This window comes from Scomber scombrus, chromosome 7 (assembly GCF_963691925.1).
Source record: "Scomber scombrus chromosome 7, fScoSco1.1, whole genome shotgun sequence".
Classification (NCBI taxonomy): domain Eukaryota; kingdom Metazoa; phylum Chordata; class Actinopteri; order Scombriformes; family Scombridae; genus Scomber; species Scomber scombrus.
The window spans coordinates 6,647,659-6,672,707 of NC_084976.1; the positions used below are offsets into that span (position 1 = coordinate 6,647,659).

The window sequence follows — 25,049 nt, forward strand, 5'->3', positions numbered from 1 at the left end:
CTGTGAAAACAATATCTTTCTTTTTTTAAATTTGAACTATTTTTAGGTTTTGGAGTGTTAGTCAGACAAAACATGACATTTGAAAACACCATCACAGACTGTCTGAACATATGATGAGTATAGTAGGCCAAACTATTAACCTACAAATTGAGAAAATAACAGATTTTCATAGCTGATCATGAACAAATTGTTAGTTGTAGCCCTATTCCAGGAGATTTGAGCAATTAAAACAGGACTGGGTGTTTTGATAGTACAACCAAAATGTACTTTTTTCAGCATCTGGAGACACCCAGATGCTTCAAACAGTCTGATTACACCAGCATGTTTGTGCCAACCCCACTGCAAAACTTCTCCATTAATGTGACTCCAACCATTTTACCCATTTCTCAGCTCTGACCCCAGACTGAAATCCCTCCCTTGATCCCCAATCCTTTCCCAAAGATATCCCCGTCTCTCTCAGGCTGCGGTGCTGATAGGATTTGAAGGACCACATTAAGAGGATAAAGCCTCTACCTCATTAGAACTGTAAGTAAATTAGCACCAAATCAAACAACAAGAAGGAAGTTGGTGTTAAAGGTAAACTTCAGTATACTTAAACCTGGACCATATTATACCATATTTTTGTGTTTAGGTGACTAATGGGGACAACAATTTTTGAAACTGGTCCAGTATTGAGCGAGAGCACTTTAGCCGGTCGCCTCTAAATTTGCCGCAATGTAATCCCTCGGGGCAATGTACGCCCAATCTCATGAGCGCTGACTTGTCAAAATTAGCTAAATATTCAGCCAAGACAGAGATGGAGAGTGGAGTGCTGGTAGGATTTTGTTGTGTTAGACTACAGAAAGCATAGCTTAGTGGCTGAATATTGAGAGATTTTGGAACAAGATTTCTCCTTGAGCGAGACTTGGTTAGAAACAATAGCAAACAAACCAGAACAAGTGAAAGGTAAAAAAGAAAAAAACTTTTTCTCTGTAAGTTGGAAGACGCCTAATAACAACAATAGAATAGCAACCCATTTTGTGGCTGCCGGCAGCAGTGCTCTCGTTCATTACTGGACCAGTTTCAAAAGTTGTCTACATTAGTCACTTATACACAAAATGATTGGGAAAATAGGGTACACATTGAAAAATACAGATGTTTCCCTTTAAGTCTGACACCAACGATTCCACTTATCATTTCTTCCAAATGACATGTGAACAAAGCATAAATTAGTTTCGATGTTTATTATAAATACACATCAGCAAACAATGTGTCAATCACATATACATACAGATTTTGAGTGAAGTATATTGTCTAAAAAAATGTTACCTCATTCATGAGGAATTTCAAAATATATCAAACGGAAAAACTGAAGTAAGAAATGGTAACTAACTGTTTTTGCTTGCAAGCCAAAAAACCAGGCCAGTTATTTTACAAACTTCAGGATTTGACGTCTGATACGATGGCTGAAGGAGAAAACAATTAAAAATGTCACTGGAGATAAATTAAAATAAAAAAAAAATAAAAAGTAAATTAAAGGCCTCAGTATCCTTCAAAAGAAATGCTCGTTGGGTCGTCCAACAACATCTGGCAGCCTTTTCTGATGGCAGTGAAGGGTCTGGTTCAGATAGCGTTTGAAATCTCTCCAGATAGCTACTTCCATCACATTTTTTGTTATGAACTGAAGGTATTCATGAAGGACTTCATGGAGAGACTGTCCCAAAGTATGCAGCACTTAGTAGCCCCTTTTTTTTAAAACATTTTAAACTAAGAAGACAGGCAAAAAACACAAACCGAGTTCTTGGAGAAAGATTGAGGGCAAGTCCAGGAGGAGGCTGTTACATCAGGTTTTTTGGTGTGGATTTCCTAACAGTGTCACAGATGTGGTCGGTCAAGATATCGTATCACCTTGTTCATTTGAAGCTTACCAACAGCTTTAAACCATCTCTGGTAGTTTTAATTATCAATGGCACATTTATTGAACCTCATTCATGGAAATGCTGGTCTTGAATGAAACCATGGAGAACATTGATTTTTATATTTATGTAAATAGGCGCAGGGTAAACCGACAGTCTTTTAAACAGTGGACACTTATACTGTTGTGTTGGTTATGGATCCTGTGATGGAACGTAAACAGTACAGTATCACAACTGGAAGTTACATCAGAACCTGTGTGAAGGGAATCTCACAACTACACAGTGTTAATATGAAGTGATTTTGATTTTAAAAAGTAAAAGTTTGCCATTTTAGGAAGTGTATTTTCCAAAAACGTCCAACTATTTCTTTAATGATGGAAGGTGAAGACTTTGATTTGTTGTTAATATGCATTTACATTCTGTGTCCTTGTACTTTCAAGTAACATGTCACTTCAAAAGTTGATCCCGCAATTGCCCAAATGCTGCGTTTTCTTTTTAAATGTACATAAACATGTCCAGTGTGGGTGTGATCTCAGGCTCCACCTCATCTCTCTAATGCAGCTCCTGGGTCTTCCACGCTCTGTTTATTTGACCACAGTCACGACATGCTTCTCCTTCTCGGACACCACCGGCACGCTTCCCGGTCTGCTGTGCTTGCGGACGTTTCTCTCCCTGAAAAACAAGACGCAAGAGCCGTGAACAAATCAGCTTGCTGGTGAGAATATTCAGGAGAGAGAGAGGGAGGAAGGGAGGGATAGGTGAGAAATCGGAAAGGGGGAGGAAGAGATTGAATATGAGACTGTTGACCTAACACCTACGTCACTGACTCAACTAATTTGCCCTGAAAATAATGCATAAAAGCACAGCTAGTAAATCATTCACAGTCCAAACACACGTCTGATGTGTCGCAATACTGCCAGTAATTACAAACAAAGAGCTATGAATCACTTGACTGCAGGGCAAACTGGGACAATCAATCCACCGTACAAGCTGGAAATGAGTATGCAAGGCCTATTGAGACCATGTCATAGTGGGAGAGTCCCATCTGTGACATTTTCCATTAGGCGGTTGTGACTGCATAGGTCAGACCTCTCCTGGCAGAAGCCCAAGTCACCATCACCTTTACACAAACACAGAGGAGACTTATGCCATTCCTATAGCTAAATAAAGTAATATTCCTATAATGAATACGCACTTTCTACGGCGAGCCTCCTTCATAACCCTCAGCTCCTTGGTCTGGTGGAAGATGTTCTTGGGTAGATGTCGGTGGCGAGCGATGCGTCGGACCTGGGGGTGGTGCTGGAACTTCTCCTTCAGCTTCTGACTGTAGTTGGTGGCCACCTTCTCTCTTGGGGTCAGCTAGGAGACATCGGGGAGGAAGAGTCGGTTAGATGGAAGTGAACAGTGGGGGACATGAAGAATGGACGAAGTGAGAGAGGAAATGAGGTGTAGAAGAGAAATTAACAAAAGGATTCAGAAATGAGACATAGGGTTGAAGCAAATAAATGTGATGAGGAGTGAACCAAGATGGAAGCTTCTTGGACAAGAGGACACAACTTAATTTCAATGGTGATGATTCCTCCAAACTAAAAGACTAAATAGGTATTTTTCATTATGTTTTCAGAACCCTTCCAAGCAAACATTGGCTAGACCAGAAATGGTAGTCAAATGGCAAAAATCCTGACACAAGAAATCTAATCTTAGCCCTAATTAACTAATTTGTGTGTATGTACAATAATGGGTAATAATGGGCAAATAAAACATTGAAAAAAGACCCTCAATGATTTTTACATTTTGACTGCAGAATACATGAATGCATATTTGTGTATACATTTCTTTATATTAAAGATTTTAATTAAGTGTGGAGAAGGCTACAAAGTGATGGCAACTGCTACATGTTTTATTAACATTCTCATTATGATCATTTAGTTATTAATGGGAATATTTAATAGCAGTTTTTGAAATAGCACTTTCAACTTTAGCACTGTACTCATGTGACACTGTCCAAATCATAATGGAAAGTTAAAAAAAAAAGGATCAAAATCAACGAGATAGCGTCTTTTTTATTCCAATAATTTTTTCAACTTGTCAAAACCTGGTGCCTACAATGCCCACAATGCACATCAACTTGATTCTCCCCACTTTACAGATTCAGAAGTGTTATGCTAGAAGAAATGACACTTCTGAGTAAGTTTTTTAACAGGTCTTTCTGTAACGTTTGTGTTGATTATTGATTATTATGGAGGATTGTAAGCTGCTGTTTGACATGCAGGAGGTACTGCAGTGCTGCAATGGAAACTGAAACAAGCGCAGATGTAAATAAAAGAGCAAAGAATACATTAAAGTTGTATAACCCATCATTGCTCATCCTGTTGTTTAATAAAATATGGTTGGGTTGTGACTCAGTAATGACTCAGTGTGTTTCTATAAAGGATTAAAGGTTGATTGCACCAGTTTAAAATAGCTTGTAATGATTTCGTTGTGAATATATCTCTTATGACTTGTTTTCTGAGCTGCCATTGTTATAGGTAAGATTTGAGAAAATAAAACTTCTAGAATAAAGATCATGATACTGGACTTCCTCACTAAGAAGTTTTGCATCCCTAGAACAACGCCACACTACTACACTACACTACCTTTGCTTCTTAGAGACAGCAGCCATAAGAAGTCCTTACATGGCCAGAAAATAAGACTTTTCAGGTAACTCAGATCTTCTTAGACACGTGAACAAACACTGCTGTTGTCTTACTAGTTTCTACTGTTGATTAGAACAAACAGCTGCAAACGGAAGATGACCCTTGCTGACTCTGCACGGCTAGAACTCCCCCTGGAGATGAGTCAGTGGTCTCGTAACAGGCATTTAACTTGTAAACTTGTGTCTATTCCTGCAGCACGGCTGTACTTAATGTCAGTTACAGAGTCTATGGTTTGTACGTATCTATGCTTCCAGTAACAAAGCATTTCTTGATGTGTTTTCCATCAGCTTTCCTTGTTCTGTGAAGTGATGTGAAAGGGGCATCAAATCATAGAATTTTACAAAAGCAGGATCAACACTGTGGCTCACGTGTTGTTGGAATGCACTGAATACAGTTTTTATTCTCTGAAAAAAGAAAAAGGACATCCAAAGAAGACCATGCAAGTCTAAAAAGACTCATCTTGTATTCAGCTCAGGTGGTATTTCACCGATTAGTGGCAGTTACGGTATGCCCCCTTCCATCATAAAACGCCGGCCCGTACAGTAAGCAGTAACTTCCGCCTGACAACCCGCTTGTTCAAAACCGAATCAATGTCTGTTAAAAAGTGAAGACACCAGCTCAACAACATCCCTCCCTCTCCATCTCTCATAACAACCAGCGGGCCCCTCGGACTGGTCTTGGCTGAGGCTGCCCTCCTCGAAGGCTTTTATTCTAATTAAAAGCAATGATTTGTCTCAGATTCAATTTGTAGGAGAAGAGCTGTTAGATGCTGATCCTGTTGGACTAAACTAATTCCCCTGGATACACACACGGTGAGCCTGCTAAACACTGTTTGTATAATCTCCACAAGATTGATATGAGACAGTGGAAGATGTTTCATTTTGATTTTTGTTTGAAAGGATTAGATTTAGAGACAGTCATTAGATATTAAGCAGCAAATTTAGGAAAGGACATTGGTTCTTAACAACTGAGATTAAACGGTGGGTACTCTTGTACATTAACCACAATGACAAATAGCTGCTGAACAATGAGTGTAGACAGCTATCAAGACGCAGAAAAGGAAAACTGCCTGAAATGTACTGCTGGAAGTGAGAAAAGTCGATCTACTTTGTTGCGTTTTCCATCCAAAAGTAGACTAGGCTGCAGAAAGACAACAGCAGACACTGAAACTAAGTTGTATCCAGTTCACTGCAGATGATAATGCCAAAAACTCCTTCTGTTAGGGAATATTGAAAACTTTAACCAATGACCCCAAACAGCAAATCTCATCTAGATGAAAAACCAAACAAGTTGACAAAAATCAGCTTAGAGAAACTGCGTCCAATGGAAACAGTGGTGACGGGGCGTTTTAACAGCTGGTGAAGCAGATTTAACAGACTGCAGGTAGTACAGTACTGTAGCCACAAGCAGAGCTGTATAAATCAAGAAGAGGTGTCACTCTGACTATCTAAACATACTTCAAGTTCTTGCTCTGTAGGATCAAAACCATGACGTTGACCTTTGCTAACCAAGGCATTCATCAGAGTGTCAGTGACCAGAATTACCTCAAATAAAGGATAATTATTACATAATTATATTATTACATTAGGATAATAATAAAGTTATTGTGGATACTGGAGAACATTGTGAGTTGAAGAAATAAATGAGTTGTAAACAAGTCATTATCTGAGCCAAAATACACATAAGTAGAGTAATTGTGATGGAATTTTATAGTTTTTTTAATTATGTACTTGAGTCATTTTAGTTAATTAACCTGCAGGTTTGTTTAAAACCAGTGGGGTTGTCTGACTGCTCGTGTTTCTTACACTCAAGTCAATGCAGGTTGTGTTTCAGATGCGTCTTTCGGTCGTCCATCTCGCGTGTGTCTCAGGAAAAAAGATCTACTTTAATCAATACGGCCTGTCTTAAACAGCGTAAGGGCTTTGGTTTCACTTGTACGGAAAGGTCCTTTAAGGCTTTTTTACATGTGTAGCTACATTGATTGTGTGTTGGGGAGCCAAAACTCAGGTAACCACACAGCGAGACTGATGCTGATGCTCTGCTGTCGTCACGCAGCACGTGTAGACGATGTCACCCTGTTAACAGATGTCAGCAATCAACTTGGTGAGTTCATATCTGACTTATGGCTAATCAATTAATATTAGGTCAAACAGGTAGGTAACATAGCTTGTGAATGTCAATCATCAATTCCAATGTTTCTAAACAATTCAGTTGCCTTTCCGTTTCAAATCAGTGACTTGTGATAAGTGCATCTGTATAAATACAATTTAAAATAAAAGCAGATTAATTCCACGTTTAAGACAAATTTACACAGTGGAGTCAAATCATGTTGCATGAAAAGTTACAAAGAAAAAAGTGATAGAGAAGCAGCTGATAGAGAAGTCATGATCAGTCCAACGGGATGCCTTTAGACAGAGACAAACCCTCGATTCAGCATTTCAGCATTTCTTGATAATTAAAGACCCTTTCAGTACAACTTGATTGTTAATGCTTCATTATGTTCCGAGTGGCCCCGCTTTAAGTGATTGGCCGATTTAAACTGCTGATAAGAGCATGCCTTGTCTGATCTCTTTAAGTGCAAAGCTTGCGAATAAATCTTCTCTTGCACAGTGACAGTAAAACAAGTGCCAAAAGCGGGCCAATTTTCCACTCTGGAGCTGCATTAAGAGAATAAGCAAGAGTGAATCCGATTAGGAATGAAAGATGGCTGTTGGAGATGGCACGCGAGATGCCATTGATCTTTATTATTCAGCCATAACTGGTATTTGGGGCATTGGAACACTTCCCAGCATTTTAAAGGAGTTTTATTTGACAGTTGTGCATAACATAACACTAGGGCCATAATTTCTGCTAACACAGCCTTTATTATCTGAATACGATATACAGGTGGGCGACATAGTAAAAGGAAAAACCTACAGAAAGTGTCTTAGTAAGTTGTTGGGCCACCATATGCTGCCAGAACAGCTTTAATGTGTCTTGGCATTGATTCTACAATCTGTGATCTCTGCTGGAGGGATGAACACTATTCTTCCAAAAGATATTCCCTCATTTGGTGTTTAGATGATGGTGATGGAGAGCGCTGTCTAACACTTCATTCCAAAATCTCCCATATGTGTCCAGTTGGGTTGAGATTTGGTAACTGTGAAGGTCATAGCGTATGATCCAGATCATTTTCATACTCAAACCATTCAGTGACCCCTCGTGCCCTATGGATAGGGGCATTGTCATCCTGGAAGAGACAACTCCCACCAGGATAGAACTGTTTAATCATAGGATAAAGGTGATCACTCAGAACAACTTTGTATTGATTTGCATTGACTCTTCCCTCCAAGGGGACAAGTGGACCCAAACCATGCCAGCAAAATGCCCCCAACAGCATAACAGAGCCACCGGATCCCCTTGCTGTAGGGGTCAAACATTCAGGCCTGTACTGTTCTCTAGGTGTATGCCACACATGCCAGTGTTTTCTCTGTAACTGTTTAGGCCTAACGGGCTGCTAAAAACCTGGGCCAGGTCAGGTTTTTCTTTAATGGCAAAAAGTAACACCAAATACCCATTTATTTAGAAATTGATAGCATTTGGGAGTCTCTGTGCCTGAGAAACTCTTGGTAGTGTAGCTCTTTTAAGGAATAAGGAAATGTGTGTGCGGTCGAGAGAGTTTCTACAAAGCACAAGCGTTGAGACCCAGGGAGACATGAAAGCAGCTGCTCACTAACAGCTACATGTGTTTACAGCAGAGGGCAGGAGGGAGGACAGACATATCACTCTGCTACTGTTTGCTGTGACTCTGCTGCTGCTACTGCAGATGGCAATGGAGGAGACACTTAAGTTTATAACTGTACCGTCCACCGTAGTGCAGCTTAATTGTACCATGCAGTGCACCTCACTGGAAGCATCTGCGTTCACTATGTTTCTCCGCACATTTATTCAGGTTATTCCTTTGATTTGTCCCCCTGTCTGTATGTGGCGCTCACTAACCAAGACACTAAGAGTCAGTGGAGATGTGTCTGAAAAAGATCAGGTCTGGCAGCTTGGGGCTTTTGTTCCTGGTTTTTCAAACAACTGCACAAGCTTTTCAGTTTTTTTTCTTTTTTTTTTTTTGAACTTCCACCTGCCACGAGTGCCGCTGTGCCAATTGGTACATTGTACTTATTGAGAGTGATTCTACCCTAAGTCAGCATCCATCAGGGCATTTGGCAACAGCGGTGCCGTCTCTCCTGGCACCCACGCTTACCCTGCTGAGGTGGGCACGGGGCCACGGCTGTGTTGAAGAATGCAGCAAACTCATAAAACAAAGTCAGGTAATACATTGGAGAGAGATACAGTATGTCTGAGAGTCTGAAAGCTGTTAACTGGTTAATTTATTACGGACAATGTGGGGAGGAATAACCGTGAATCCATCAAAAACTTACCTTTAAGATGAAATTCCATGCATACAGATGAAAAATGTAAGTGAAAGCAGGGGTTTATGCACTTTCCTGAGTAATGTAACCATCCTGGACTGTTAACTAAGTCAGCGGGTGTTATCAGTGTGTGTTATCAGCCTGTGTGTGGAGGGAAGGAAAGACGGGACTCACCACTCCCAGTTTCTCGGCTGCGTTGGCTTTCCACAATCGGATATTCATTTCATCAGAACCGCTCAGGATGTACTTGTTATCTGCAGACCACTTTACGCAGATGACGTGCTGCATGCGTTTGGTGTGGTACACTTCCCTGATGATCAAAAAGAGAAAAAAACAAAACAACTTTGTTAGCTTTTAGCAAACAGCCACATTAAGGAGAGAATCCAGCAATAGGACACACAGGGTTAAACACACTGAACAGGAATGCTAAGCTCCTAAAATCACTCCTCTTGGGTATTTAAATGTTTTATTAGACCAGAAATCTAAAACACAAAAACTTTACAATGATATATTAATTATTAAGTGATTGACAACATGGTGAGTGGGCTTTCAAACATGTTGGATGAACTATTTCTTTGATTCAAGTCTCACTGAATCACTAACAGAGTAAAATATGATCGAACAAACCAACTCTGACCATGAATAAATGAAGCAAACATGATAAACTTTACAGACCCCAGAAACAATATTATTAACATCATCAGCTATGTTAAAGTTACATTCAAACATTTATGCTGTTGCAAAAAACTATGAAGCAGAGCTCATTTAAAAAAAATGTGATTGGGGTTGTACTGACCTGCTGTGGCCACCGTCCTTGGGGAAGATGCGAATGGTCTTGTCAAAACTGGCCGATACAAACTCCTTGCCAGTGGGAGAATAGTCCACATCCAGCACTGCAGACACATGGTCCATGTGCACTATGACTGGCCGGTTCAGGTACCTCATGTCGTATGTGTAGAGGCTGAAGAAACAAAGAGACACAAACATTAGTCCTGTTATGCTATCATTACTGAGAACTACTGCAGCATGAGGTTAACTCACTTATAGTCTTCATTTGCAGATGTGAAGTAATAGGCTTCCATTGGGTTCCAGCATAATGTGTTGCTCCTCATTGTCATGATAACCTGAAGAGGAAAACAGAAAGCAGATACACATATTATATGATTGTGGAGACAGGTGGGGGAAAAAAGAAAAAAAAAGGAGGTATAGAGAGAGGTGGAGTCTTACCTTTTTAAGAGGTGCTGATTCTCTCATATCATACAGCACTATACTTCTGTCAGAGGCACAGCTTGCCAGAAGTTCAGTCTGAGGAAAAATAAAGGTTGTTACAGTCCAGAAATATAAAAAAGGTATCAGTGAGACTTCAGCTTAAAATAAGTGTCAATCATTTCAATGTGAGCTTTCAATACTCAAGAGTGTCTTCTCAAGAGAAGAGGATCCCCTTTTTTATATTTCTTTGGATTTGTGACTGTGTACTACAAATAAATATCTACTTTGGACCCATTGTCACAGGTAGCATCTATCCAGGAGCTGTGAGGAGTTGATCAGAGAATAATGTTCCCCTCTCATATTGTTTTATTATGACTCCTCAGATTAATTTTGTGACCCCTTGGAGAATAAACCGCACGGCAGAAACGGCAAAACCGTTCATCGCTCTGTGACAGAACCAGGCTCTTGTTAGTGCAGTGGATATTTGGCGGCTCACCTCAACGGGGTTGAAGCTGACAGAGCTGAAGCTGTCTACACCCCAGCTGAAAGAGCGGATGGGGCTGGTCCTCTGCTCGTCCCAGATGTCCACCTGCTGGCCGCATGTTGCAAACACACCGTCCTTCTGGTGATGGTCGAGCCCCGTGAAGACTGTCTGCAATGGACAAGCATCATTTATTTTATTATAGTAATAAAAATAATTCATTTATTCTCATCACATCTGGTCAGAGGTGAAGATGACTTAAAGAGCAGGATGTTACAGTAGCTTGATGTAGTCACAACTATCATTAAAATCCTACACAATGTTGATCATACCTTGCCCAGAATTGTATTAAGTGGCTCCTCTTCCTCTCCATAAGCTGGTGCCGCCATTTTCCATTGCTTGATAGTTTTGTCATCACCAACCTGTAACAGGCATCATGTTGAGATATAGAACACAAGCTCTATATTAAAGAATAGCTTCAGAATAAGTGTAATAATCCTAAAACACTCTTATGAGGGGCAGCATTCACCGTGAAGAAGGATGTTCCACAGTAGCGGACGACCATTCCCCGGACAAAACCTTCATGTGCTTGGAGGGTGTGGACACACTCGTGCGTGCTCAGATTCCACACTTTCACCTTGAGAATTAAATTAAATATTCAGTTAATGTTGTGCGCTTTATGTCACACTTTTGAAAGGTTTAACAAATGTCTAGTTGAGATAGTTACCTCTCCATCGCAGGAGCCAGACAGCAGAGTGGAGAGGCTCTTGCTGTGTTTGGCCATGCAGTTGACTCCATCTCTGTGCCCGTCCAGGGAGGCCAGGAAAGGCTTGGCGAACACCCTCTCCAGCTTAGTGGCATTCAGAGCCCGGGTGTATTCTCTACCCACCTCAAACGGGTGAAGGGTTGGGTCATAGTTTCTAGGGACTGAAATACAGACAATAGTTTCATGTCACAAGATGATATTAGCTAAAAAAAACAAATGGTAAGTCTCACCACAAAACTGCAATATGATAAACACACAAAGGTAGAGAAATAAACACCCCTTTTAATAATTATACAGCTTAAGATTTAGAATGATAGCTCTGTTTAGACAAATTACATGGTGTATTTCAACAACCAATATTGAAATATTTACATTTTTTGTGTTATAAAATTCTGTACTAAATGCACTCCCAGCAAACATACGACTTTATGAGTGATGCATTGATATTTCAAAGATTAATCACTCAAGTTAAGATTGTACTTGAATTGAAACATTTTCACAATATTATGTCATCCCAGAATATTGGGATTGCAGAGTCCATACATAAATATATATATATACATTCATACATATCATTTATTTTTTCACTTATTTTAAATGCCTAACTATGACCTGCTAATTCTTTATTTTCACCCAGTAACACTTTACTTCCAACACTTTCCTCTCAACCTACAATACATCATTACTAACAACTATAGATACATTTAATAAATGGCTTGTAGCAGTTATAAAGTGTAGCCATTATCAATTATTACTTTTTATATGACTACAACAGCGTTTTTCTCCTCTTACTGGCGCCAACAGGAGGACTTATCCTTGCTAAAAAACAACCTCAATAAAGGTTTATATGTGCTTACAGATAACATTAGTGTGTTGACACCACGTAGCTGGTGTTATAATGTAGCCTATAAATGCTAACACAAATGCTCTTGTTTATGTCAGACAGCTAATGCGTTGCTTCTGAGTTAACTACATTTCCTTCTATTAGCCACGTTCTCAGACTCTGTAACATTGCCTTACGTAACTACCATATTAAAAACAAGTATGGTGTTTGTCTTATAGCTCCTGTTTAAAGAGCAAAGCATTACAACTAGCAGGCTGTGATTAGCATAGCAGAGTTTAAAGTTTCTCACTTACCGCGCTGTATATCTAGTTTGGTCTCCCGGACATAGTCGTCCGGGTTCCTCGAGAGGACTTTGACTTTCATTTGGCGGCAGAACGAAATATGAACACACTTTTAAAACACAGTGAGATTAATTTTAAAGAAGAAAAATATCAGCAAGCACAGGTTTCACCAGCCATGTGTTGATGTAGTGGCGTTAAATTTTTTTTTCCACCCGCATTCTGTTAAGACCCGTCCTACTCTGCCTCTGATTGGCTCTGACCCTGACATTCTTACTCTAATCCAACCAATTGTACTCCCGAGACCCAAATTTGACCACTATAACCAATCAGTAGCAGAGTAGGGCGGGTCTCCACAGAAAGCGGGTGGTGAAGAAAATGTATCGCATTGCATTTTGGGAAATCCAGTACTTTTTTTTTTTTTCTAAACAGCTTTATTGAAACAACTATATAGGTTTACAGTAGTAATAAAAATACAAATAAAAAACAAATAAACAAATGTCTTGCAAAGATTACAATAGTGATACGTTTAACAGTTGTTTTGTATGTACATTCAGATACTGAATTAATGTTTAATATGGATAGTCAGCTCTTAAAAAGGATGGCTTGGTGGTTGCTTGGGAATTTGGATATATATGAATATAAAATTATCAAAATAATAAAAGCAAATGAATCAAATAGACCTGCGAGCAAAAACTTCTGCCATACTCAATACATTCAGACAATATCATTTCAAAGTAATTAAAAGTATGTCCTCCTCTTTGCGTTATTGTGTAAGAGAAATAAAGAAACCGAAGCATCAAGTTGCAAAAATTTGCTTAAGTGACACCGGAAATGTGGTGACTTTTTTTCTTCCAAACAATTATTAATTAATGAAAAAACATCACTTCTTAAGTACTGTAGTAAAGGGTCTATGTATTTATATAACAGGTGATGATGATAATGTGATAATAATATTCATAATCATACATTTAATTTGTAGCACGCTTTTCATTGATAGTGAAAGTGCTACAGCATTAAAGACATGCAAGTATTTCGTTTAATATGACTTGAAAAAACCAGTCAAACAAATCAAAGAATATTTGATTTTTTAATCCATTTTATCTAGTTGATTTATTTTGAAGTTCAGGACCGGAAGTATATCGATTGGTTAAACAATGTGACAGTCACGTGACACTCGCAGCAAGGTCGAGCAGGGACTGCGCTGCTTGACATTTTGGACACCGCCACATGTGAAGAACGTGCTTTACGGTGAGAATGAGACAGTCGGGTGCAGACAGACCACCGTACCTCCACCCTGCAGAGACTAACAGCTGTTGTCTCACTGTTGTCATGTAGAGTAGCGCCAAAGCGTTGTAAACACAGCTAGGTTAGGTTCAACTGAGCTAGCTATAAGCTCACCACCGGTAAACATGGGTTCTGCTCCTAATCATGGTACCGTTCCAGAGACGGGACTGTCCAAAAAAGTCTCTGCTGTGTCGCTTGCCGGACACGTCCAGCAGCTCGTCAGCCATGTGAGGTTAGAAAACCTGGTGGCGGGACTGAGCGGAGGAGTGGTGTCAACACTGGTGCTTCACCCTCTGGACCTGGTCAAGATCCGGTTTGCAGGTATGAAATGCATCCATCAATCATTGTCTGATGTAATAATGTCATCAGCGACGCCATCACTTCCCGATTGATAGTTACTAAAATAGCTATGAACCTGTCACTTCTCTTCCTTGCATGGAAACAAATGACAGAACTCTGTTTAGAAATCTGATATTTTAAAATTGATGAGCTTATTGCTAAAGAAACAGTGCTGCTGTGACTTAACCTGATTCAATTTAGAAATGAATATGGTCTTAGGTTAAATTCGACGTAGAGATAATCAATCAAGCAGCACAGTAGTTCCACCAAATCTCCAACTTTTGTAATAACAACATTACAACAATAAGTATGCTTCTGTACATAATACATAGAGGATAAAAAAAACTCAATGAAGGAAATAAAAACCAGTAGCTCATGAATAAAAATGTATAGTCTTTCAGTAATATCATGTTTATTGTAACTTAAACAGGGTGTAACAATGTCATTTGTTAATGTCTTTTTAATGCAGTGAGTGACGGGTTGGATTTAAGACCTAAGTACAGTGGAATATTGCACTGTATGAAGAGTGTCTGGCAGCAGGAGGGACTGAGAGGACTTTATCAAGGAGTAACACCCAATGTTTGGGGTGCTGGAGCATCCTGGGGTCTCTACTTTTTTTTGTAAGTAAGCTTATAAATCTGCTGGAGCTGGACCATGCATGCATCATCATGTTATTTCTCATTCACAGTTGTAGTGGTGTGTGGGTATGTTTGTGTAACCTGCCTCATTTCCCACGCTTTCTTCCCCCACAGCTACAATGCAATCAAAGCGTACATAAAGGAAGGCCGTCAGACTGAGCTGAGCGCCACTGAACACATGGTGTCCGCAGCCCAAGCAGGTTAGTCTTATATGTATCCCAGCACCTCCCCCTATCCTATACCCCATCTATTCTAGGGCCATGTTATGTACAACATGTGACCTCTCACAGGGTTTCATGTATCTGCTTCCTGCTAGCCAAATTAAGTCAGGCTTCTCGTGAGAAAGAGAAAGGGAGTTTTTACCCTTTTCAACTGCAGGAAGACAAGCCTCTATGCTGTAATACTGGCACCGTACAGTTGATAAGTTAGGTGTGAATGCAGGGTTTGAATACACATGCGTTTTTATAAGTGAACCAATAACAGGACACAAGCTTTTTATTTTTCTGACTTGTTCATATCACAAACGATGAATATGCAGGCTGTTACATCTGTTCAATTTTGGGCAGCTGCTCTGCAGGTGCGTTTGATTTAGCTCTAACTGCGGTAACAAGGCTCAGATAAGCCTCCTGAATTTGCACCAATAATGCTGTCGAAATTTTCCGTTACAATTTCTACCTCAGACTCTATGATCAGAGGCAGAAAAAAGGCATAGAGGCATGAAGGAGAGTGCACAGTTAAAGCAGCATCACCCTTTTTTTGTTTTTGGTCCTCCACCCCCCCCCCCCCCCGACACACTTTTGGAGGACAACTTTATTTTTATTTACAGAACTAAAAAAAAAAAAAGTCAAACAACATAAGGAAGAGGTAAGGTAAATAATCAAACAGAAAGTCAATATTTAAATAGTAATACACCAGGTGTTAACATTAGTCTTTGATGGTAAATTAGTAGGAGGAGGGTTATTGTGTGGCCTTACATATATACTGACAAACAGACCAGCAGACAGACAGACAAACAGACAGATAGATAGATAGGTAGACAAAACAGACAGACAGACATACAGATGAAGAGACGGACAGACAAATGGATGGACAAGGAGGTAGCCTAACTAATTGGGGATTGTTGTGTATATGCTGCACATGTGTATGTGTGTGTGTACTCTGTATTTATAAGTGCTTGTATATATGTGTGGATATTTCAGTGATAATGATGATATTAATAACAACAGCAGCAACGAAAAAAAAATAGTAGAATAGATAAGAGAAAAAAGAGTCGTGTTGCAAGGTTCTGTGGAATTGAGATCAGGCATTTGTAAAGGTGGATTTTTGAATAAATGTGGACCAAGTTTTGTTGAAACGGGGTATGCTGTGATTAATTGATGCAGACATTTTTTCTGTTGTGATTTGATCTATTAACAGATTCTTCCAGTGTGTGATGTTCAGTTGATTTCTTGTTTTCCAGTTTAGGAGGATTGTTTTTTTTTTAATGTGATTATGTAATTTTACAGATGATATGTCTCCTAAGATGCAGAGCTGAGGGGATAGGGGGATGCAGCAGCCTAGTATATGTGATAGGTGATCTGTGACTTGTATCCAAAAGTGTCTAATTGGTGTACAGTGCCAGAGAGCATGCATGTAATTTTCTGTGGTGTGCTGTGTGCAATAAGTGTATTGATCTGATGTAGTGAAACCCATTTTATGTAATCTCTCACATGTGTAGTGTGTTCTGTGGTTAACCTTGAATTGAATGAGTTATACATTTGGGATTTTGCAGTGAGTGAAGCATTTTTGCATATTTGAGACCAGAAATCTGCATTTGGAGTGATGGAAAGATCCTGTTCCCACTTTGAGGTTGGGAGAAAAATTAAAGTGTCAGTAGTGTTTAGAAATGTATATACATGTACAGCCTGAACTATTTGATACATTACTTAGATCTGAGATTCAGGTTTGAGATCTTTCCAGTGTGCATATAAGAGTGGAAATAAGTTACTGTCATCTCCTAAGAGATAAGATCAGGAGTGTTTTTTGGCATGATTCATAATAATATAATAACATTATTACATTTGAAGAACTGTTGTATCATTTTGAAAAACAGGGCTCAGATGATATTTAGGAATCTAACATGAGTCAGAAAATAAGTAACCACACTGTTGATTCACTGTTTGCATGAGCCAACTGTGTGTGTGTTTGTGCGCGCTGGTTAAGGAGCATGTGAATCTAATAAAATAGCCAATGAACATACTCAGGAAAGCTGACCTCTTTGCCACATGTTGTCTGTAACAATGTCCTTTCCCTCCTCCTCCCTGTGTAGGCGTCCTAACACTCACCCTGACCAACCCCATCTGGGTGACCAAGACCCGGCTGGTGCTGCAGTACAATTCTGACCAAAGCAGTAAACAGTACAAGGGAATGATGGATGCACTGGTCAAAATCTACCGCCACGAGGGAGTGCCTGGACTGTACAAGGTTAGACATTCAGTGTAATACACCAATACATGACATGCTTATTTTAGTCTATGGCAGGAATTTGTGTGAAGTTGAAGTTTGATTGCTGCCTCATTGGTATAAACAAAACTACATCACATGACTCTGATGAAGTTGTGCACTGGTTCCTTCTCACCACTAGAGGGCAACAGCTCCACATATTTCTGTAGTAGAGTGCTTATAACCAACAAATTATGCTAATAATTGACAGAATTTAAAGCTGTATTCACCTAATTTATAAATGTTATCTGAATTCCTATTACTGATACAGAATAAGTGTTGCAATTTCCTCAGTGACAGTAAGAAAGCAGACATGGAGCATGAAACTACGGTGCAATGTGGTTTATATGTGAGAGGAAAAATGACTTGCAGAGCTTGTTCTTGTTGTAGGGTTATGTTCCCGGCCTGCTTGGTACATCTCACGGAGCGATGCAGTTCATGGCCTATGAAGAGCTTAAAAGGGAGTACAACAAATACAGGAAAGCGCCTTCGGACGCAAAGCTGGTGAGTCATTTAACCCGATGAGCCACAGACGGAATGGAGACATGCTCGGCCATAAGGCTCACATGTTTTCAGTTTATTAAGAACAAACCCACAGTTGATATGTTGTAGCTAAAGAGGTGACTCATCAGTTTTCCTCCTCTGCTCTCTTTACTTCCTTCATTCCCCATCACAGAATGCATTGGAATATATCGCAATGGCAGCCTTATCTAAAATATTTGCTGTGGCGACAACATACCCATATCAGGTGGTGCGAGCTCGACTGCAAGACCAGCACAATATATACAATGGTGTTATTGACGTCGTCAGACGGACATGGAGGTACGATACTGATCCACTCATCAACATCCAACAACTTGGTGTAATTGTGTATATCTAAAAACAGAAAAAGGTAGAGTAAAAGTCACGGCTACTTTTTTTTCCTCCTCTCTCCCCAGGAACGAAGGCGCCATTGGTTTCTACAAAGGCATGATCCCCAACTTGATTCGTGTCACACCCGCCTGCTGCATCACTTTTGTAGTTTATGAGAATGTGTCTCGTTTTCTTATGGGCCAAAGTAAATGAGGTCTAAGAGAAAGGAATGGACTCTAAGGACACACGACATGCTGGATACAGGAAGAAAAGCATCAAGACTGAAACCAGTTTATCTCAGTAACTGGACGGTGCTCCGTGCATGTGAATGTGAGAAGCGTTCATTTGTACTGAGAATGGATGAAAAAGTTGCCAAACTGAGCAGCAGAATCAGTGGTGGATTATTTTTCTACGCATTGTCAGTGATCATGTTCACGTCAATTTCATTCTTTGAATTTTGGGCAAAAGTATGTCGCGCTACATCCCAAAGGATGTATTATTGCTGTGATTGTACCCTCTTTTTTTTTTCTTTTTTTTTTAACTGATGTGTACGTCAGTGATTCAGGGGAGGCGTATCAAAGCTATGTTTACATTTGATATGTTCTGGCAGAGGAAAAGAAAACATGATGAACTTTAAAGTGCTGCATATCAACAGCAAATGAGAGATCTAAACGTGCTCAGGTTTCCAGTTGCATGCATGAGTGATATAAGTTTGTCGTTTTTAAATTATTGCTTTTTTTTGTTGTTTTTTTTAAACAAACCTCAACAGTGTAGATTCATCCTACAGTCGACAAGGTTATTTTTGTTTCCTGGCAAAAAACTATATTGATATTGCTTTATAACCACATTTTGTCATAAAATCTGAACTGTGCTTTTGTCTGAATTGTCTCACATTTGTAAATACATTAAATGTATTACTTTGTGGCTATATTGGATTAAGTGCATCATCTCCTAAACATTACAAGTAGTCATATATTTAAGGTCAAATTGTTATAAAAGATGACTTTATTAACAGTAATAATGCATATAAACAGGTCACATGACTACATGGTTTAAATAATGGCAGTGTCTTGTCACAATGTCTGTAAATTGGTCCCTTTATTCCAACAGCAGAAAAGCTACAGTACAAAGTTTATTTCTGGAAGACAGAATGACACAGTATTCTTGTTTATAGGCCTGTCAACTAATATAGTATTTAAAAAAAACATTCAAGTTACCATCAGTGATGCTGTGAGGCCTCAGCAAGCTGTACCTGATCATTTTGGTAAGCCAGATAACATGCTGTTATACTACCAGGACCGGTCGCTCCCTTTCATGTAACATGATTTATTTAGGAAGTTCCTCAATGATAATCCTGGATACAGAATTCCACCCTGTAGATGCATCACCTCTGGGATAGTCAGCGCAGGTCCCCACCCACACCGCCACGTCCACCAGCCCTGCTTTGACACCCTCACACATCCCTTCAACTGGCAGAAGAAAAGAAAAAAAGAAGACGGTGCAAATGAAATTCAGAAAACACCCAAACTGCCTACAGACATAAATAATGTTAATTGTTAGGTTTTCTGACACAGTGGTGAACTTTCCAGAACCTAAATGTAAGAGTGTGTGACTTTGCTTTAAAGTCTTAAAATTGTTAACAAGACGTTCTAGACTCCAGGGCAGTTAAACAGCCACTTAAAGGGATAGTTCCACATTTTGGGGTAATAGGCTTTCTTGTGTTCTTGCAGACTTCACTGGCTGTCACTGCCCTGCTGGCCAAGAAATAATCCGGCACATAACCACTTGACATTTTTCTAACTTTTGTTTTTGTACCGATTGAACAAGCAAGATCAAACGCTAATTAGTGCGCTTTAGAGCTGTTGGAAGGTGAACTTTGTTTCCTTTGGACAAGGCCGGGACAGCTGTTTCCTTTTGTTTCAAGTCTAAGCTAAGCTTAACTAAGTGGCTGCTGGCTGTGGCTTCAAATCTCCCATAAAAACTAACTGAGAATGGAAGAGAATAAATGAATTTCCCAAAATGTTGAACAATATTAACAATTAATAACAATACACACAAAATCGATGTTCATTTTAATGCCTCAAGAGTGCACTGTAAACATGACTCCAGTCCTACCTGAGGAAGTTCTGTGGATGTTGATGGTTGAGTTGAGCTCTGGACTTCCTTGGTCTAAGTAGATGATGGACTCTATGGGCAGAGGTGCTGTACACTCTGCTCCGTTGAAGGTGAAGTACCACCTCTGGCAGCACGCGTTCTTACACTTGAGTCTGAGGGAGCCGCTGAAGAGGACTCTGAGGGTGCTGTCTGTACGCATCTTGGTGAACGTGCAGTCCTGCAACACAGCGAACGAGAGAGTTTGTGCATGTGTTTTTTAAGTGATTGTCAACGCTTAAAATTTTATACTGCCATCATGTTTTGTCTTGTTTTTATGGAGCATCTGTCGTCTGAGTACAAGTTAATGAGTTCAGGACGGGACAGTTTCACCAATAATGTTGTGTGAAGCATGCATGCATGTTGTCCCTTACACTGTTTTCTATTTCTGTGAATGATTGAACTCCTCAGATTAAATCTCGTAGACTTGGGTAAAATAGATGATTTCATTGTTGGCATACGACTTTATGCAGATGATTATCAACTGTGCTGTCATATACTGCCCAAAATAAATACATAAACATTATTTTGGATGAGTATCTGACAAAAGGATATTGCTGTTTTGGTTAATTCAACATGAAAAACAGCGTAACAGTCTTGAGCAAAGTAAATGACCTTTCTAGAACTATAAGTGTGTGTCCTGTTTCAGATTTTGCCTCTGGCTTTTTTGGGGGGGTTCTTTTAACATTCACATTGTCAACAATTCATTACAGATCTACAGTATTAGGTTGCTTCTGGGCTTTCATTGGTTTGCACCACTGATGGGATAGAATGGGAGCCTCCAGAAATCAGATGTAAATGTGGGATGGTTTGTCTTTGAAGAGGTTTTTGAATGGAACTGAACAGTAGTTGGTTTATTGAAAACAGGCGACACTGTAATATTCATGACGCACAGAGCAAGTTTATGTATAAGGAAAGACGATGTTCGGTAAAAACAAATTACGTATACATTCTTGTCAGACATGTTTCACCACTGCAGTGATATGTTTGGTGTCTTCTGAGTCCATGTGTGGCTATGTGTGACACATTAAATAACATAATTAACTGTGAGAATTGAGACACACATCACATATTGTACCGAGACACTCACAGCTACTTTACCCAGGTCGATCCCATAATTCAGTGAGTTCCAGGCACACTGCTTGTAGTTGGGTCTCCAGGGTTCTTCGAAGATCTCGCTGATGCACTCGCCTTTCTCACCTTTGAGTCCGTCGCGACCAGGGATGCCCGGCGTTCCCGGGATGCCGTTGGCCCCTGGGTTACCGTCTCTGCCAGAGGTTCCTGCTGGCCCCTGAAGGCAGCTGCCAAACTGGAAAAAACAATGAAGAGAGGAAGAAGACGTAGAAATGAATGATGAAACAAAGACATGGCAACATCAGCAGAGTATATTGTTATCTAATTTCCTGATTCAGGTTTTTTTAATTCCTTATTTGGGCTGCATGCGCCGCAGACACCTAAATGTTGCCAACCACTCAACCATCACACACAAGAAGCCAGATAAAACCTCATTTACAAGACATACAAACAATAAAACTGCCATCGGCCTGATCCTGGTTTATGGGCAGAAATAATTGTAAAAACAGATGCGATCCAGATGATGGCAAAGCAATAGAACCAGCACCCATTAAACCATTAAAACCACTAAACCATGAAGCGAGTGTAGGACAGATTGTGTGTTAATGAGGAACTGAAGGCTCGGTGACGGCCAAAATGAGTCGGTGTCTGACCGCGCATCTCTCGGTTGATTCATTGTCCTGCTGAATCTGCTGCAATGTTTAAACAGATGTCGCATCTACTCAAAAGTGACTCAAATACACACAGACACACCAACAGAGACAGGGGAGCTTGCCAAAACTGCCCTACCACGTACAGAGATAGACATAATGTGTTCCTGAAAGAGACATTTTGTCCAGCAGATTGCAGTGTGTACTGTAGGTTAGCAATCAAAGCTTTTTTGTTTTAGTTGGAGTTGGATTTTAGTGTCTATTGCGGGTTTTGTAAGTCAGGAGATAAACACACTAACATGTAGAAGTGCGTCCTTGGCCTTAACCATTCTGTTGCAACTTTAGTCCTCCCCGGTCAAAACTGCCTCGGTCTGGTTTGACTGTTTATAAAGCATAAGGTATAAATTATCACCCAATTCTGTTTTAGACCTTTTCAGCCAACTTCATTCCAACTCATTCCCACAGGTTTTACACATATCTTTGGAAATTACGGTAAATCGACCTCATTTAAATGAAACTACACCTCATTTTTGAGTTAATGTCTGTTGTCTTCCCAAGTCAAAATTGACCCAAGGACAAAAAGAGGGTTAAGCAAACACTGATGCCAGAGGGATTTGGATCTGGGTTTTTGTTGGGTCATTGCTGTCCTTTTACTCAGCATGCAGCTGTGGAGCAGTTGGGGGGTACGTGGCCAAAAGGCATCAAGTCAAAAAAGTTCCCATGCAGGAGAGAAGAACAAAGAGCTTTTGCTCCGGTTTCAACATTGTGTCCAGACTTCAATCCCGGGGGTAAAGTCAAACATTTTATTTCAGATGTTGTGAATCTAAGAAAAAGTGAATTGAAGAGTGAATTACAGTATTTTGATGTCTGCTGCCGTGAAGCAGATGGTTGAGCGTCTGTTTTAAGCATCAAGCGGCTTTGCTGGAGCAACCTGGAGATGTGACATCATCTCTATAGGAAACTGGGAAGCCTGCGATCAAAACCAGTAGGTTGTGGGTTGGTATGCATACGCTGTAATGGATCTGGAATTTGCCTTAATGAAAAAGACACTAAGCTCCTTGGGTAATAGCTGGCAAAGTGATGGAAATACTTTGCATTGGTTGATATTCAGCAACTTTAAGGAAACTTCCTAGTGTTTTATTAGGGGTTGGATTTTTGGAGAGCTTTCAAAGCAGTCTAATGAATGGAACCACTGTCCACTTAGCTATACACAGCTGACTTTTGTATTAGCTTCCACTCTGGTGTTTCTATAGTGGTGCTGCCTGCCTGCATGAATTAAACTCCAGCCTTGCTAAATATTAGTAGCATACAGCCCATTACTGTAACTGAAGCATAAAGGCGGCATTTGCAAAAAAAAACCTGCTGAGGTGTCAGTATTGTTTCATGCATTACTCAACACTGAAGCGTGGACTGAAGCTCTGCCAGAGCATGCAGACGGTGGACTTTATGCTTTTGCTTTGATAGTTTTTTAGATTCAAAGGATCTAGAGAGGATATGCAAAATAGGATTTTATGATTACCATGTTGTTCAAATTAGTAGATCTTCTTCCCTCAGCGTGTCTAGTGCAGTTGGGCTTTTCTGCATCATTTCCAGCACACTACAGATGGCAACATAACATGCTATTCATTATATCCTTCCAGTGCGGTGAGAAAAAACTGTATCTCAGCTGAGCTACAAGGCTTTGAAGGTCTGCGAATAGCAAACGCTTGAACTTAGTGGGTTCTCAAAGTGGGGTGTGCAGACTTCTAGGAGTCCCTGAGGGAGGTCTGCAGGGTCCAAGCAAAATAAACAATAGTTTCACTTTCATTTGGTTCCCAGGAGATAAGTGAGAGAATGTGTGAACAGTCTGTTCCTCCACCTACAGCAGAGATGGTTATGTCATTCTATACAAAAATAGAACTGGGGAGTGTTGGCTTTGAGAATTAAATAGTTTAGAATGTGGTTAAATAATAAATAATTTCACCCCAAAATCAAACCTACATAACCTTTTTCTTAGTGGTCAGAAATACAGAGAGATAACACAGAGAGGCAGACAGTGAGTCAGACCCCAACTTCCTGTGAGGAATTTTTGCTGGAGAGCAGCCAAACCTGGAATAATAGAGAACCAGCTGACCATACAAAAACCTTAAAGAAAATAAGACATTTCTCATCTCTGGCTGGTACCAGGTCATTTTGGAGGCCATTTTAGCCACAGTGGTAACCACACAGTTATACTAAAAGCCTAAAAGGGGATCATGTGAATCAGCACAAACTTTTTTTTGTGTGTGTGTTTGTCCTTTTTGGGGGAATTCAGTCGTTTAAAGTCACTTTTGGCAAAACAGCAATGCATGACACAAGCAAACACGATCTCATGATGAGTTTAAGAAACATAACATGCAAAGTGCCCTATGCATTTAAAATACAAAAAAAAGTGCGCTTAATGGCAATAAAGTCATTTTGTGCCATAATGATATATCCACGTGACAGCTTCTAGCCACAAATTCAAGCCACAAAGCATCAGAGTGTGCCACATGTCTACTTTTAGAAAGAAAAAGAAAAAACGATAGGGACTGCATGTTATCTTTCTATAATCTCTTACCTTATCCGCGTCAGGATCCTTTCGGTATCCTCTATTTCTCACCTTTTCCACGCCATAAAGAGGTAAAGCCAGGCACACAAGGAGCAGCAAGCGGGCAACGAGAGGAGACATCATACAACAGACAACGGACAGCTGTGTGTGCGCTCTCTCTCTCTCTCTCTCTCTGAAATCACAGGCGACAGTTTGACTCCAGCTGCACCTAGTTTTACTCCAGAGGAGGGCAGGACAAGCGGGAAGGAGCCAGTCAACTTGCAGGAGCGCACTCTAAGGAAAAAACCTCTCCTAACATCTCAGGGACATTCATATGAGCAGTGCCAGAACGCTTTTGGCATACTTTTAATATACTGATGTGGCCAGATGTGTGTCTACTGTCTGGCATGTGTTAAATGTGTAAAATCTATTATAATAAAGATACTGTATTAATGAC

General features: G+C 40.1%; 3 protein-coding genes across 5 annotated transcripts; 1 reads left to right on the forward strand and 2 right to left on the reverse strand.

Moving 5' to 3' along the window:
* Positions 1-1,208: 1,208 nt before the first annotated feature.
* Positions 1,209-12,985, reverse strand: dcaf13 (ddb1 and cul4 associated factor 13). The gene is made up of 11 exons (XM_062423035.1): positions 12,588-12,985; positions 11,412-11,611; positions 11,214-11,321; positions 11,017-11,106; positions 10,700-10,855; positions 10,222-10,299; positions 10,036-10,118; positions 9,791-9,955; positions 9,169-9,304; positions 3,091-3,254; positions 1,209-2,567 (listed from the first exon to the last, which is right to left on the reverse strand). The coding sequence occupies exons 1-11, from the start codon at positions 12,655-12,657 to the stop codon at positions 2,480-2,482; spliced, it is 1,338 nt and encodes a 445-aa protein (XP_062279019.1). The 5' UTR covers positions 12,658-12,985; the 3' UTR covers positions 1,209-2,479.
* Positions 12,986-13,710: 725 nt separating this feature from the next.
* On the forward strand, positions 13,711-19,080 carry LOC133983278 (solute carrier family 25 member 32-like). The gene is made up of 7 exons (XM_062422308.1): positions 13,711-14,180; positions 14,668-14,818; positions 14,951-15,036; positions 17,145-17,299; positions 17,708-17,821; positions 17,994-18,139; positions 18,256-19,080. The coding sequence occupies exons 1-7, from the start codon at positions 13,985-13,987 to the stop codon at positions 18,380-18,382; spliced, it is 975 nt and encodes a 324-aa protein (XP_062278292.1). The 5' UTR covers positions 13,711-13,984; the 3' UTR covers positions 18,383-19,080.
* Positions 19,081-19,158: 78 nt separating this feature from the next.
* LOC133983279 (collagen triple helix repeat-containing protein 1-like) lies at positions 19,159-24,759 on the reverse strand. 3 transcript variants are annotated; one of them, XM_062422311.1, is made up of 5 exons: positions 24,623-24,759; positions 23,564-23,641; positions 21,411-21,629; positions 20,285-20,501; positions 19,159-19,638 (listed from the first exon to the last, which is right to left on the reverse strand). In XM_062422311.1, the coding sequence occupies exons 1-5, from the start codon at positions 24,734-24,736 to the stop codon at positions 19,496-19,498; spliced, it is 771 nt and encodes a 256-aa protein (XP_062278295.1). In that variant the 5' UTR covers positions 24,737-24,759; the 3' UTR covers positions 19,159-19,495. The 3 variants fall into 3 exon arrangements, with proteins under 3 accessions (XP_062278295.1, XP_062278293.1, XP_062278294.1); XM_062422309.1 differs by lacking the exon at positions 23,564-23,641 and having other exon boundaries at positions 19,163-19,638; XM_062422310.1 differs by lacking the exon at positions 23,564-23,641 and having other exon boundaries at positions 19,169-19,638; positions 24,665-24,759.
* Between the last annotated feature and the right edge of the window lie 290 nt (positions 24,760-25,049).

Bases quoted from the DNA above. Each gene is read 5' to 3' on its own strand.
- LOC133983279 (XM_062422311.1), bottom strand. From the start codon at position 24,736: ATGATGTCTCCTCTCGTTGCCCGCTTGCTGCTCCTTGTGTGCCTGGCT. The intron at 23,642-24,622 runs GTAAGAGATTAT...TGCCATCTGTAG, and splicing joins AGGATCCTGACGCGGATAAG to TGTGCTGGAAATGATGCAGA. The intron at 20,502-21,410 runs GTGAGTGTCTCG...GCTGTGTTGCAG, and splicing joins TCGACCTGGGTAAAGTAGCT to GACTGCACGTTCACCAAGAT.
- dcaf13 (XM_062423035.1), bottom strand. From the start codon at position 12,657: ATGAAAGTCAAAGTCCTCTCGAGGAACCCGGACGACTATGTCCGGGAG. The intron at 11,322-11,411 runs GTAACTATCTCA...TTAATTCTCAAG, and splicing joins CTGGCTCCTGCGATGGAGAG to GTGAAAGTGTGGAATCTGAG. The intron at 9,956-10,035 runs GTGAGTTAACCT...TTGTTTCTTCAG, and splicing joins TCTGCAAATGAAGACTATAA to CCTCTACACATACGACATGA.
- LOC133983278 (XM_062422308.1), top strand. From the start codon at position 13,985: ATGGGTTCTGCTCCTAATCATGGTACCGTTCCAGAGACGGGACTGTCC. The intron at 17,300-17,707 runs GTTAGACATTCA...TTCTTGTTGTAG, and splicing joins GAGTGCCTGGACTGTACAAG to GGTTATGTTCCCGGCCTGCT. The intron at 17,822-17,993 runs GTGAGTCATTTA...TCCCCATCACAG, and splicing joins CGCCTTCGGACGCAAAGCTG to AATGCATTGGAATATATCGC.